This window comes from Eublepharis macularius, chromosome 4 (genome assembly GCF_028583425.1).
Source record: "Eublepharis macularius isolate TG4126 chromosome 4, MPM_Emac_v1.0, whole genome shotgun sequence".
Lineage (NCBI taxonomy): Eukaryota > Metazoa > Chordata > Lepidosauria > Squamata > Eublepharidae > Eublepharis > Eublepharis macularius.
The window spans coordinates 148,952,170-148,967,571 of record NC_072793.1 but is presented as its reverse complement, the minus strand read 5'-3'; the positions used below and the strand labels follow the sequence as shown (position 1 = coordinate 148,967,571).

Here is a 15,402-nt window from a genome sequence, read left to right as displayed (position 1 = left end):
GAAACAGTTACCGCGCGCGCGTTTGTGTATGTGTGCAAGAAAGATCTAAAGCATGTGTTAAAAAACCAGTATGGGAATGAAAGAGGCAGTGCTTGTAAGCACGTGAGAATATGTACGGAGCTCAGAGCGGGGTGTGGGAAAACAAACGTGCGCAGGGGTGGGGGGAGGGAATACTTGCTCAGATTGAAAGTTTGGGAGTGCGCGAAAGAACGAGTCATTCATTCGTGCGTCTCAGAAGTATGTTTTATATGTTCAAGTAGGGGGGACTGCGGCAAAGAACCTTTGTGGTGTGCATTGGCAATAAACCGGGCAATGCACGTTCCAGCAAATCACTGCACACGAATCGGTTATAGGGGAATATGAATGAAAGGGCGCTACCAGATGTAGTGGTACAGTGCGTTTGTGTTCGGGATGGGGGAGAGATGCTAGGACTGGCTAAAGAAGTCTCTCTTTTTAGATCCGGGTCCAATAACGCCTTAAAGACCAACTAGATTTTTTCCGACTGCAGACCAACACCCGAAACTGTCTTTTTCAAAGGTTACGTCGTGAGAGAGAGCTTGTTGACACACGCGGGCAAACAAACCCCAGAAAGGTATCCGTCTGCTGAGCGGCGACTGTAAGGGAACAGCCGTCTAGGAACAAGCATCTACAGGCCAGCGCGGAACAGCCTTGCCGGCTCGCGCCCCCTCCCCGGCTCCTTTCGGTACAGAGGGGAGGCGCGCGGGCGCTGCCGCTTTAAGAGCCTCGAGTGCGCGCCCAGCCTGCCTTCCCCCCCTTCCCCCCCTTGCGCGCCCCCGCCGCCTCTCCCTCTCACTCTCCCTTCCGCTCCCGCTCCCTCTCCGCTTTAAAGTCTCCGCCAGGATCCAGGCTCACATGTTACTTCCTGTATGGAAGAATGGAACGTTTCCAGCGGCAGCAGCAGCAGCTCCTGCTTGACGGCGCCTCGCCAGCTTTCGCCGGAGCCCCAACTTCGAGCCGCGGGATGGACTGAAGGCAGCTCTGCTCCTTGCCGCCAAGCCTCACTCGCCGGGGAGGAAGGAGGGAGGACTGTGCCGCCGCCGCTCCTACCGCCGTTTGCAAGAACGCCTTTCCCCCTTCGGCCTGGCGAGGAGCTGCCCGCATGAGGCGGCGAGGGGAGTCCGAGCCTAGCCGAGGCACGCGTTCCCCGCCAGCTCCCGGCGCCGCGTTTGCGGGCTAGAGAGAAGTTGGGAGCGCTGGGCTCCGGTTCCTCCGCCAGCCTTTGATCCGAGGCCTGGAGCCGAGCGTCGGCTGAACTCCGGGACTCCGGGCGCACAGGCGGCGAGCCCGGGGCCAACTCGGGGGGCCGGAGAAGGAGGCGGCGGTGCGCGCGCCGCTGGACGGTCTTGCCTGGGCGCGGGGGGGCCGCGTGGCTACTCGCCGTCTCTCGCTCCCTTTGCTTTTTCTCTTTGTTTCTGACTCCAGCGCGGGCGAGTGTGCAACTTTTGTAACCCTCGGCAAGTTATTAATTTTTTGTGTCCCCCCCCTGCTTTGGATTCCTCAGCTTTTCATATTTTTAAATACACTTAAAGAGAACCCCCCTTTTTGCTTTTTTCGATGTGCGGCTTTGGACATGCGGAGGCTACTGCAACCGTGTTGCTGGATCTTTTTCTTGAAAATCGCCATCTCCGTGCTCCACTACGTGGTGTGTTTCCCCGGTGAGTGGAGGAAATCTTCGTGCGGGATGCATGGAGCTCGGGGAGGGAGATGAGGAGCCAGAAGGCAGCCCGTGCTGCGCTGCCCGCCCCCTCGGCTTGACGCTTTCAGACGGGCGTCCCCCTCGTTCGGGGTCTGTGGCCCCAGGTCGCTCTGACAAGGGAGAAAAGGTGTCTGTAACGTGTGTGTGTGAAATCCAGCCCGCTCCTCGTTCCGGAGGCAGGCGTGTGGGGCTCCCGCCTCTCGAAAAGAGCTTTTTGCTTTGCGATGTGGGAAGCTGGTTCCTGGGGAAGCAAGAGGGCACTCTTTGGGGACTTGGACATTCTGGCTCGGGGTGTCGCTTGTGGGAAGCTTGACACCGAGAGACCCCCGCCCCTCCAGCCCCATTAGCCTCTGCACAACTTCTTGCTGATCCACACACACCTTCTCTGCCGCCACCCCCCCCCCCTTTATCTCCTGCTGTCCTTTGTGGCAACTGAAGGGAGTCGAGTATCCCTCCTGCTGTGTTAACAGTGCCGTGGTGTGCTCCCATCTATCTTTCCTTCTCGGAGAGAGAGAATGTGATTTTGCCCACCAGCTCCTATTCTCCCTTCCTCAACCGTGTGTGTGTGTGTGTGTGTGTGTGTGTGTGTGTGTGTGTGTGTGTGTGTGTGTGTGTGTGTGTGTGAGAGAGAGAGAGAGAGAGAGAGAGACTGACTGACAGGACTGCCAGTGGAATACCCTGTGCTGACTCCCCTTGCCTCACCTCAGCTTTGCCCTTTTAGCAGTCACATGTGTTTTTCCCCTTCTCCCAAAAAGAACCTACTCTGCCTGGCACCAATTGAATTACAGGATTGTGGAGACAGGCAGAAAAGCCTCTGGGTTCCTATCCTTGGCTTTCATTTCCTTCCCTCTCAGTCCTTGAGAGAGAGAGAGAGATTAGGAATATCCCTCCTGTTTTCCAGTCTTTCTCTCCCCCTACCGAGAGAGATCGCCTCAGATTTGGCGCAGTGCTTCCCTAGGGCAGAGCCTGGGCATCGCAGGGTAGGAATGCCAACAGAATGTGTGGGGGGAGTGTGCGGAGCACCTCCCTACTCCATGCCAAAGGCTGCGTGTGCATGCACATGGCACTCCGTCCATGCCGCCAGGCTAGGGAATAAAACCTGCCACCCTTGACAACTGCTGCCATCTCTCTGACTCCCCTTGCCTCCACCTGCAGCAGGTCTGCACACCTTTACCATGATAATCTTGGGTAGCGTCACATTCTTGACCTTGATGGGCAAGAATGTTATGGGGTAGGGGAAGAGGGATTTCAGAATGGGAGACTCTGAAACCAGCCCAATATTGGAGCCATGGGGATGGCCGTGTCTGCTTATCTCTGCCTCCTCATTCCTTGGCAATTCAGGAGAATGGGGCAAAGCCAAGATAGTTCTCAGGCTGCTGGGCATTTGCGTGATTCCTTTGCTCTCTTCAACATGCTGTGTAAATGGTGGGGACAGGGAATCCTGGGCTTGCCCCCATCTTCGCACATAGGAAGCATTGGCTAAAGGCAGATTCGCTAGGAGTTGCTGAAGACGGGAAACTTGCTTCCCCCCCCCCTCCCCACAGGCTGAGCTTGGAGCTCAGGAAAGTTAAAAATGCTAGGAAAGCTTGGAGAAGGATTCCCTTAACCCCCCCCCCCCCCGCGCTCCATTCAATAACTTATCTAGACCAATAGAGGCACTGCTGAGCTTCTGGCTTCTCTGTGTTGTTGAGTGTATGTCCTAAAAGCCCCCCAACGTATGCATACCAATCTCTTGAGAAGAGCTTTTTTTTACAGTTAACTCATGCCTATATTGACATTATCATCTGTTCTATTGATGATAATAATAATCAACAGCAGCACAATACTGGCCCCTGAAGCTGTAAAGATGCGTGTTAGAACCTTAACTGTATCCTTATAACAAAACGTATAAAAACATCACAAATGTAAATCCTGTGGAAGATACCTTGTTTTCAGTTTCTCTCTGTTTGAGCAGGGGTTAGATAGCTGATGTATTTGCCTGAAGAAAACATTACAGCCTGGTCTGACAATTATTATGTATTTATGGGAGTGTAATATTTTTTTTTTAAAAAAAATAAGAGCTTGCCTGTGTTTTTCAGGCAAGTAGGGGACCTTCATGCAGGGACAGGGAAACTGATGTGCATTACAGTCCTGTGTGTGTAATGAGGTTTGTGCCTAGTAAGTCTGTAGAGACTTTTGTCTTCTTTTTTCCCTAAAGTACAAATGCAGTTAAGTTATGTACTTAAGTATATTTCCTGATTCTCCCCCCCCCCCCGCATCTTCTATTACTGACTCCTTCATGTGCAACTTGTTCTTTCTGCTGTGGTTTTTTTTATTAGACTTTTAATAATTTTTATTAGTGCTTCTTTATAGCGATGATTAAAAGTGGAAAGTTTTGTGACATTGACCTTTTGGGTGCCATTTTTATCCCAGATCGGTTTATGGGTTGAAATAAAAAGTTGAGGGGTGGGGGAGAGATTTCAAAAAAACGTAAAAGATCCAAACCAGAGAAATACACGCAAATGGTTCTGTCAGAACTGAATTGTCTCCTTTTTCCAGAAGCTCCTTCAGGTGTAGAAGTGATTTCAATTTAAAACACACACGCACACAAGCTGGAAAAGGGGAGAAGGTTAAAACCACTGTCTGTTTAAAATTCTGCAGTTCTTGAGGAGAAACATTTATCTTCTTTGTATTGATTTCTTCTCCATTTCATCCCTCCAAGTGAAGCCTTTCGTTCTGATTCTGATATATATTGTACAGTAATTACATCTTGAAGGCAGGCTGTGGGGAGCCCTTCAAGCAAACAAGCACTGATGTAAGTTTAATACGACACTATTGTGAGAGTTGTGGATTTATTTTGGTGAAATTTAGACTTGATAAAACTTAGGTGTTACATGTCTCTCTGTGTTTGTGCAATGGCCAGCTTGGACGTACAGTCAGATGGATTCCTATCGCCATAAGCGTGCAAAAGTCTCTCTTTTAGGTGAGGCACCTTACACTGGGAAATTACATGAAGCTCAATCCAAATTGCTGGTTCTTCTCTTTAAAGTGCTAAATGGCTTGGGGCAAAGGTATTTGAAGGACCGTTTCCTATATAATCTAACCCACTGGTACGCCTTGCAAGCCCTTCTCTTTGTTGCCCCTTCTTCACTGGTGAAGCAGGTAGTGACCAGAGACAGGGCTTTTTCAGTAGTGGCACCTCACTTGTGGAATGCCCTTACCTTTCAGGCTCACCTGGCACCTGCTCTACTATTATTAAGGTGCCAGCCAAATCATTTCTGTTTACCAGGGCTTTTAATAAGTTTGCTTAAACCACCATTTTTATAGTGCTTTTATCCTGGAAACTGTTACATTCATTTTAAGCTGCTCTGTATGCTGTGCTTCACCTAGTAGACTTTTAATTCTGGATTTTAACTAATAACTCTTAATGTTTTGTTATGTTTAATTTTGGAGAGGCAGCATAAAAATCTTTATTAAATAGATAAATTCACATCTAGAAGGTTTCAGGTTAAAGAAATGGCACTCTGGGTTAATAAGGGTGTGCCTGAGATCTTGGAAAGCTGCTACCAGTCAGGGTAGAGAGTAGTAGACTGAATGGTCCAGTGGTGTGACTTTCACGTGTTGGCCCGCTGCTCTTTTTATTCAAAAATGGAGGTTATGCACTGAGGGGCAGGTGAATTAAAACCAACGGAGACTTCCTGCTTAGTAGAGCGTATGTGTCTATAAGCTTGGTCACCATGACAAATGACCCCTTCCTCTTCTAGCGTCTCTGCTAATTCCAACCCGTTTCCCAAGCTTGAAACTGAGGAAGAGGTCAAGAGGATTGCCCTTGCAGTTGGGATGTACTTTCAAAGCACCATTGGATGTGATAGCCATCCTTTTTTTCCATTTCATGTCTTATGCAAATGATCCCTAACGTGGTCCTCTTCTGGCATCCCTCGCACTCCAGAGGTTACACAAATTCAGCTGCACTTAGGAAAAGGCAGATAGGACTGATCAGCTTATATTGTGTTTAACTAGCTACAGTGCAACTGTAGCTGTTTTTTGGTTTTGCCCATGTGAACGCCAGGAATACATCACAATAATCTGTCCTGGAATGGTCACTCTGAAAGCCGGTCATGACGTTTCCGTAGAATTTCTCTTTGGAAGGAAGTGATAGGCATAGCAAGTTCACTAGGCAAACAAAAGTTGCACAAGTTACAAAACTCTCTTGCTCAATGAAACATGTCCAGGTGTCATTTAAGTAAATAGACATTGCATGAGCATGGCAAGATATGCAGGAGTGCAGATGATGTTAACAGCGCAGAATGAATCAGTCAGAGTGGCTGGAAAGGGCTCGGAGCTATTTATGAGCAGAAAATAAGGAAGGATTGTAAATAGTTGCCTATGATGAATAAGAATCAGTACCAGGCAACCCTCATAAGGAAGGTTTACAAAATTTTGTTCCCTGTGTGCTCTCTCCGCTTAACCTAAAGGAACAAAGGCGCACATGGGTCTGGAAGCTCATATTTTTCAGGCTGAAAAGTAGCAAATGTCTCTCCACCATTTGGACATATAAATATATTGCACTGACAGAATCTTCACAGTATATTCCAAATTTATACATGTGATCACCTTTTTTTCATTTGAGAAGAGAGTTCTTTCCCCCCAATCCATTCGAAATGTAAAATGCTTGGTCCTCTTTTAGTACTCTCTTAAGTTCTGCATTTATGGAGAAATACAGTTTTGTATTTGCAGTTCTTGGGTGTAGGGAAATATTTGCAGTGTAATTGATGTTGAGAGATTAATTTAGCATATTTAAGGCATTTTTTCAAAAGAACACAGAAAACTTGGCACACACTGTTAATACATGTTGAACTTGGCTGGTGGTGTTCCTCCTTGATTTGTAATGAAAGATTACAAGACAACAAACCATATGTTATACAACCGATTTGCTTTAAGATGCCATTCATCCCTTGATGATTTCACTGCACTTACTCCTTTTGTTTGAGTAGATTTATGTTTAGGAAATTGTTTATGTTTAGGAAATTTTTATGTTGCCTCTCCAGGAACTTGCGCAAGGTGGCTTAACAAAATAAAAATAAAACATTAACAGATACGAATTAAAATCCAGCATTAGAAGACAAATATATCACCATACCCTTCATCTCTAGTTTTATATGAACTCGATTTTTGCTGGATTGAGGCTTGCATGTATAAATTTAAAATACTGTTTACAGGACTATCTGTAAACTAGTTCATAGGCTGGTTTACTTTTGCAGTTTGCTGCTGGATTGCTTTACAGCATAATAGACGTTCCAGAGGCAGTTGTGTTTTAATCAGAAGTTCTGGCTGGTCATGTTTTAAATTCTCATTGTATCAGGATGCTTTTTAAGGGATTTTTTTTTTGTATCTTCATTGTGTTTCTGTTCAGAAACCACCTTAAATGTTCAAATATTCTATATCATTTTTACTCCTTATTAAGTATTCACAACTGTTGAGTTTCTCTATAAACTTGCTTGAAAGTAAGGGATTTTCCCCTACTCTGTGTGTGTGTGTGTGTATCTGTGTTGCTTTTTCTGTCTCTCAGAAAATACTGAACGTACAGGAGAGGGCCTTCTAAGACTTGAGTTAGTCCTGTGGCATTATGAAGATAACAGTACTTTCATTTTAATGGCGGCTCTACTTTTGAATGGCTCCCCCCTACGCCATATATTGCATAAACCAGGAAGCATCTAATGAAGTCCTTACAGATTAAGAATGTCAAATGTCTTGTCTCTTTCCCAGGCAGTGGCCAATGAGCTGGCTGGCAGGCTTCAGAGAAAAAGCTGAGGGGAGAGTTTCTCAATATCTCCTAGCAGGTTTATAGAAGCTGGTTTTACATTTAATGATTCCAGGATGTAGCTTCTGAAGTCTTCAAGCAGTATTGGGAGCTATATATCTTGGCAAATGCAGCAAGTGTATTTGAGGAGTTGGTGGGGGTTAGGGATTTCAGCACATCTGAAAGCAGAGTGAGAATACTTGAGATTTATAGACTAAATGGGGTACAGGATGTGCAACGGATGGCAAGAGTTCTGGGCTGCATTCAGATACCACAATAAATTGAGGTTTGTGCAACAAACTACATGGTCTGATGGATGTAACCCCATAAACCGTGGTTAGTCTATTTCTTGTTTCTCTCCCAACCCTGCTAGGGAAAGTGTACTTTCTGTATTGTTGTTCTTGTGGCCAGGAGGGTTACTGCAGCTGGTTTGTTGAATTCAAAGGGGTGGTCGCTCGGGAGAGGCCCTTCTCAGTCATGGCACCAGAAAGTTGGCACTCTCTTCCCAGGGAGATTCATCTGTTCCATTCTTCGCTATCTTCCACCAGTGGGTGAAGACATCTTTGTGTTTCATTTGGCATACTCTCAGTGATTCCTTCTTCATGCCCATGTTTTAATTCTTGTTTTTATGTTCTTATATATTTTTAAGCTCTGGCTTTAACTTTTAGTGATGTGTTTTGGTTGATTTGAACGGTTTTATAATGTCATTTTAGTATGTATGCTTTAATTTATTAGCTGCCTTGGTGGCCCTTATGAGGGCAGAAAGGCAAGATATAAATTTTGTTACAAAAATTAAAAATCCACAATGAACACAAACTGTGACTAACAGACCCTACTTCGAAATCCCAGGTTGTTGCCAACCAGCAAACCCTGTTTTCTTTAAGCACTCGGTATCTGGCATTTGATCAAGCTGGCATTGGGTTGTCTGACTGCAGCCTTCATGTCACAGAGCTTTTCATATTGAATTAAATTACATTTAAATATATCATGCTTATTTAATAAAGTTTTTTCGGCATAGAACATTGTTTGTTATGGATAGGATTGTTTGGGGGGGGATTTTGTTTTGTGCGTTCCCTTTTATTTCATTGGTTCACTTTTTATTACAAATAATCTATGGGGGAGCCCTGACCTGGATAGCCAGGAGAGCTATCATCAGATCTCAGAAGCTAAGCAGGGTTGGTCTTGGTTAGTAGTTGGATGGGAGACCTCCAACAAAGACCAGGGTTGCAGAGGCAGGCAATGGCAAACCATCTGTTAGTCTCTTGCCATGAAAACTCCACCAGGGGTCACTGTAATTCAGGCTATGACTTGAGGGCAGTCTCGACCGCCAATGTAGCGGGGAAGCTTTCTACCAGAGCTTGGAAAAATGAAAGTTTTTAGCTGAAGAATTTGAATAAGTAATCTAGCACAGATTCTTTGTGTTGAGTGGCCTTATCCTTTGCTTGGGCTTTTAATGTTCTTGCTATAATATTTGTCTGGAACAAATAAAACACTGAGCAAGTTGTGAAGTCCCCTGAGAAGAAAGAAATTTGCATCTGTGAGCTTCTTTTCCATTGTATGCTAAACTTCAGAAATGCTCATAGGATGTCAAATGTTCGGAGTACCAAGGTCTTATCAGTAGGACTCTGGATTTTTTTTTGTTAGATTTCCTTGCACATTTTTAATCTGAATTCCCTCATTTTGTTGAAAAATTGCACATTTTGTAGTCTCATTCTCAGTATTCAGTTATAAGGGGGAAACAGTTTTACGACTCCTTATATTATGATCAAAGTCCCACTTAGCTTGCAGATGGCTTTTGGAAATCACTGCAAAGTACTTGTCTGAACTATATCTTGGTAAAATATACATATATACAGATAAAAATAATTCTGGACAGTTGAGCACTTCATTTGCCTAGCAATATCGGAAGTATCTTGCTAAATTTTTTAAGGCCCCTGATTTCAGCAGTCCGCAGGATTTATGTGGCTAAGCCCATGGTGAAGCATCACCCTCCAAGAGGCTGATGGTGGGGGAGGCTTTTTCAGTTGGAATGCCAGCGCTGTCAGGACATGATCCCCAAAGGAATCTGTCATTGTCGTCCTGTGAAGTGTTAGCCTATCCGTGTTTTCTCAGAAGTCTTGCTGTATTCAATGAGACTTCCTTCTGAGTAAGAACGTATAAAGTTTCCCCTTCGGCAGACTACCCGAGCTCTTCCTCTTACAGGAAGACTTCTGGATGAATTTGTGTGTTAAATTCAAAATCATGCGGTGTTCCTTTCTAGGGAGTTAACCTTTTAATTTGGCTGTTGAAATGGATAGTTCTGTATTGTGTAACCTCTGAAACTTGTGCATATATCTCTTCAAAGGGCTGCATTTTAAAAAAATGACTGGAGAATTACAACAAGCTGAACTAGAAATCTGGTGGCATCAAGGAGTTTGACATGGCATTCTAGCTGATAACAGTCTGGAGAAAAATTGCAGGTGGTCCTGTTGGTCCACTGTAACAACATCCCAAAAAAGCAATCACAATATTTTTTGAGGAATGGCTAAAACGTCACAATCTCGTGGGCAAGTCTTTGAGTTTGCTGTAACTCTTCTTCAGACTGTGTGTTAAGCAAAGTGTGTGTGTGTGTGAGAGAGAGAGAGAGAGAGAACACACATACATGGGGGCAGGGGGTGTTGCAAGGCATGATGGGGGAAAGTCTCAGTTGTACTTGGTGAGATAGTGTTATGCAGACTTAATTAGGTTGAAATATGCTAGTAGGTGCCAAAAACAAATAGATTTAACAGTGCCAAGCAAAGTACTATTGGAACAAAAAAACCCACCTTTCTCTGAAAATATAAAACATAGCAGTTACTTAGATCTGTCCCTACTTGTAATCAAAACTCAAAGGTCTCTTATAAGGCAAAAGAAAAGAAACAGGCAGTCCTCGTGTTTGCAAAGCTGGAGACTGCAAAGTGTGGCTGTCCAGGAGAATAATCCTAGAAAGAGAAAAAGTGGCCTTTACCCAGGTGGTGTTGGTGGACAGGTGCCCTCCAACCACTAATTAACATTACCTAGCTTGCCTTGTATTGATTCTTTGGCTGTATTCAGACATCACAACAAACCTCTTTTTGTCCACAATGGGAACAAACATGCTGTGCTCACAAGATCTCTGTCCTCCCCTCATAAAGCGCAGTTGAAAGAAACCTTGAATTCCAAACTCAGTCATCGTCTTGATGTCTGATTGCATGCGCTCAGTCAAGATGGAGTTTGCTTCTTCCCCCACAGAGAGATTCTGACCACATTTTAATGAAGGAACTCTGAGAGCACGGCAGCTAACAGAGGCTTGCTGTGAGGTCGGAAGGCAGCCTTTGCCTAATGCACCACCTAAAGTTAATCGCCAGTGTTGCTGCTTTGCGGGCTGCTGCAGTTCTTCCCTTTGCTCTCTGCCTTGCGAAGGGTTTGTGCGTTCCAATTAGTGAAAGAGAAAGGCGGAAAGCTTCATGTGTGTGGGTGAGGCGCATAAAAATGTCAAGTGTGAATTTGACAAATAAGTGTCTGAAAACATATATCCCCCCCTTAAATGTATTAAAAGTTACATAGAGTGTTTAAAATGCCACCTAGACGCTAAAATTATTTTTGTTTCCATGTGCTTGTAACTTTAAAATGCAGGTGCACTAAAAGTGGTATTTGTGGACTAAAGATACATGGAAAGTAACAATAAAATGGATTGACCACCAGAACGAGACAGAACTCCTTTAACGTTCAGAGAGTAAAAACTAGAGTATTGTGCTAATGTAACTGTCAGGAGGGAATGATAGACTTATTTCCCATAGAGTAGTCTTTTCTTTTTCAGGCCTGGGACCCATTTTAGTTGCAAGGGCATGAGAGGAAGTGGCATGGCATCTGTCACATGACAGGAAGAGGAGAGGCCCTGCCAGTGCTGAAAAAAAAACCCTGCGCCATCACTGACTGACCTCATCTCACTATTATTTATTTATTTGATTTATACCCCACCCTCCCCATGAATGGACTTGGGGCGAGTCACATCATCTATAAAAATACAATAAATTCATCGTCAACTATAAAATCAATAACACTCAAAAAACCATTATTAAAATAGTCCAGGCACCTTATACATAGGCTACTTTAGATAAATAATCAGAAAACTACATATAAGCCATAGCATGTGGGCAGAACACATGGCTGAGGGCAGTCACAAAAGAGGTGGTGGTCTTGGAGGGAGGGGGGGGACACCCGCTGTTCCTCAGCCAAAGGCCCGGCAGAACATCTCCATTTTACAGGCCCTGTGGAACTGTAGTAGGTCCCACAGGGCTCTAATTTCCAGCAGGAAAGCATCCCACCAGGCCAGACGATGTCCCTCAGGCCGGGGACCACCAGGAGTTGTTTACCTGTAGAGCGCAACACCCTGCAGGGGACATAATGGGAGAGGTGGTCCCGCAGGTATGCTGGTCCCAGTCTGTGAAGGGCTTTAAACACCAAAGTTAACACTTTGAACTGGATCTGGAACTCCACTTGAAGTTAGTGCAGCTGGCACAGCACTGAATCGATGTGTGCTCGAACTGGTGTTCCTGTAAGAACGCATGCCACTGCATTCTGGACCAGCTGCAACTTCTGGGTCAGGCCCAAGGGCAGCCCAGCGTACAGAGAGTTGCAGTAGTGTAGCCTGGAGATGAGCATTGCATGGATTACTGTAGCCAGGTCTCAGGATGAGAGATAGGGCACCAGTTGCCTGGCCTGCCAGAGATGCAGACCTGGCAACGGTCCATTGAAAGTGTGGCATTCAGAGTCATGCCTAGGTTTCTCACCATCAATGAAGGCTTCAGTTGTACCCCGTTGAGGGTTGGGAACCAGGTCCCCAATTCCATTGCCCCATGACCTGGACACAGAACCTCTGTCTTCAGGGGATTTAATTTCAGACAACTCTGACGTAACCATGCCATCACGGCCTCAAGACCCTTGGCCAAGGAATCTGGAGCGAAATCAGACTGGCCGTCCATAAACAGATAGAGCTGGGTGTCATCCGCATACTGGTGATAACCCAGCCCAAAAATGCAGACTACCTGGGCAAGGGGGCGCATATGGATGTTAAATTAAAATCGCCCCCTGCGGGATGCCACATACCAAAGAATGGTGGGCGGATATTTGTTTCCCAAGTGCCACTCTCTGCACCAGCTGTGGAGGAAGGAGCTCAGCCATTGCAGGGTTGTCACACGAATCCCCACATCGGCAAGGTGGTGGGTCAAGAGATAGTGATTGACCATGTCAAACGCTGCTGTGAGATTTAGAAGTATCTGGCAGTGTTAACCCACCCCAGTCCAGGTGTCACCGCAAATCATCTGTGAGAGCGACCAGAGCTGTCTGTATCATAGCCAGGCCTGAAGCCCGATGGGAACGGGTCCAGGATAAAGGCATCATCCAAGTATACCTGCATTTGTTTTGCTACTGCCCTCTCAATTACCTTACCCAGGAACGGAAAATTCGAAACTGGGCGGTAATTGGCTGGATCAACAGGAACCAGAGATGGTTTCTTTAATAAGGGCTGCACCACTGTCTCCTTCAGTGAGTCTGGGGAAAGCCCAGAACACAGGGAAATATTAATGATGTCATCTAACAGGACCCGAATCCCAGCATCACCAGTTTTCACCTGCCATAATGGGCATGGGTCCAGGAGGCATGTGGTAGGTTCCACAGCATGCAGGACCCTGTCTACCTCCTCCTAGGAGAGTGGCTTGAACTGATCTAATATTAACTCTGAAGACAACCAGGGGGCTTCTGGTTCACATACTGTATCAACTGTGGTGAACAGGTCCCAGTGGAGTGACAAGATCTTACCTGCACTTTGTCACAGTCACTGCCACACTTGCTCTAGCCATCTCAGCTCCCGTTTCATGTGTTGTAGCTCCTCGGTATACCAGGAAGCTATTCTAGTTTGGGAGGGGAGAGTGCGATGGGGAGCGATGTAATTGATGGCATCAGAGAGGTGGGTGTTCCAGTGAACCACCAGGGGACATCAGATCCTGCAGAGCGTTCTGGAGTCCTATTTGACCCATTTGACACTGCGGGTGAGCATAAATCAGCTTGTCGTCCAAGTGGGGGGGGGGTTGTGGTGCCCAAACAAGCCCTCAGGACGAGGTGGTCTGACCGTGGCACTACTGTAGGTTCATCCAGATCTATCTGTCTCCCTGCCCCAAAGATTAAGTCCAGCATGTGTCCTGCTTGATGTATGGGCACCGATACAAACTGGAAGAGTCCTAATGCTGCCATGGAGGCTTTCAGGTCCATGGCCCATGAGAAGTCAGCATCATTGGCATGAACATTGAAGTCTCCCAGGACCAAAAGCCAGGGGTACTCCAAGGTCCAGCCAGCCACCACCTCCAACAGGCCAGGCAAGGCATCTGCTGGTGCGCTGGGTGATTGGTACACCAAACAGATGGCTATACTGTCCTCAGTATCCCACACGAGGCCCACACAGTCAATGCCGGCAAGCTTTGGCGCAGGGAGCGGTCTGATGGAGAAAGACTCTCGAATAAGCATTGCCACCCACCCACCCTGGCCACTGTCCCGTGGCTGATGAAGGACTGAGAAACCTAGGGGGGCTAGCTCTTTCAGGGTGACAGCTTCACCTTCCTGTACCCAGGTCTTGGTCACCCACACCAGATCCACCTCTTCCATTTGCAAAATATTGCTGGAGAGTTGTCTTATTATTAATGGACCTAGCGTCCATCCTTTCAGTGTGTGTGAAGAAAGCTGGGGTTATGAGACTATTGTTCTCTCCACAGTCCCTCTAGCGGCAGGTCCTGCTAAAAAACAACAAAAGATGATGGCTCTGTGACTCACCTGAATTCTTATTCATGAGTTGAATACCACTGCTGTAGTGTGTGTAAAGGAATTAAATGGCCTTCTGTTGGAATGTAAGCCACTATGTCTGACCTGAAAGATAGGTATTATTCCACCACCTATCTCTGGCATTTCCACTTGGATCTTATGTGTGTTTCTTATGTGTGTTTTAAATCATATGGCAGTTTTAAAACCAGCATTTTTTAAAGAAGATAAAATAGACTGGGGGTGGTGGTGGTCAGATTTCTGCTCAAGCTACTAGATTCCACCAGTGACTATCATATGCTGTGATCAATCAGTTGTACAATCGCTATTTTTCTTTTGGCTATACAGACTTCCTAATCCAAAGGGTATAATAATAAAATTGGCCTTTAATATGCTGACTTCCATAGTGGGAGGAATTATGGGCGACTCTAATTTCTATTTGCTTTTAGGTTACTACAGTTTTCAGTTTATTACTGAGAAATATATTATTAATTGCTGCTGTGTTTACACCAGGCTATGATTCTTTATGATTATGTATTCTTGCTTGCAAACTTTTTTTGCAAGGTTTAATTATATGCAGCTTCATAATGGTTGGCTTTAACTATTTTTGCTTGCTGATAGAGTTGCAGATCTTGAAGTGTGAATGTTCACTAGTGACTTTCCTATTCAGTACTTAGATTGGTAATGAGTATTTTTCTTTAACCATCATATTAGTATGTTGCTTGTTTTCTGTTGCTTATTAAAGAGTGCAAGGGATGCAGTGGATAGAACACATACCACAGTATATAAAAGTCTTAACTAGAGATACCTGGATTAGAATGCATGTATGATAATCTATATATATATAGATTAGACAAGTGTCCTGACTGACTCATCAACCCTCAGCCCAAACCCCTGGACCTGGAAATGTGAAATTTGGGCAGGACGTTCCTTTTGTGATGTAGGGGCTCACTAAGAAGGGATTTTAAGAATTTCACCCCCTAAGGGGGTAAAAAGGGGTAAAATGTATTTTCCCATAAGGATACAGCTTCCCTGTGTGGCTGGCAGGGTCTCCCCCCGCCCCCCGCCAACTGCCACTCTTCCCTGAGGTCATTTGCAT

The 15,402-nt window shown here is 45.6% G+C and overlaps 1 protein-coding gene across 4 annotated transcripts in view; it reads left to right on the top strand.

Annotated features, from left to right (window-relative positions):
• Positions 1-1,277: 1,277 nt before the first annotated feature.
• Positions 1,278-15,402, top strand: part of PTPRG (protein tyrosine phosphatase receptor type G) — a 683,491-nt gene continuing 669,366 nt past the window's right edge. For 3 of the 4 annotated variants that reach the window (XM_054978205.1, XM_054978204.1, XM_054978206.1), the window contains exon 1: positions 1,501-1,676. In XM_054978205.1, coding sequence (XP_054834180.1) covers positions 1,592-1,676 — 85 coding nt within the window. In that variant the 5' untranslated portion in view covers positions 1,501-1,591. Of the gene's footprint in view, positions 1,677-15,402 lie in introns of all 4 variants that reach the window. The other variant, XM_054978207.1, reaches the window with a different exon arrangement.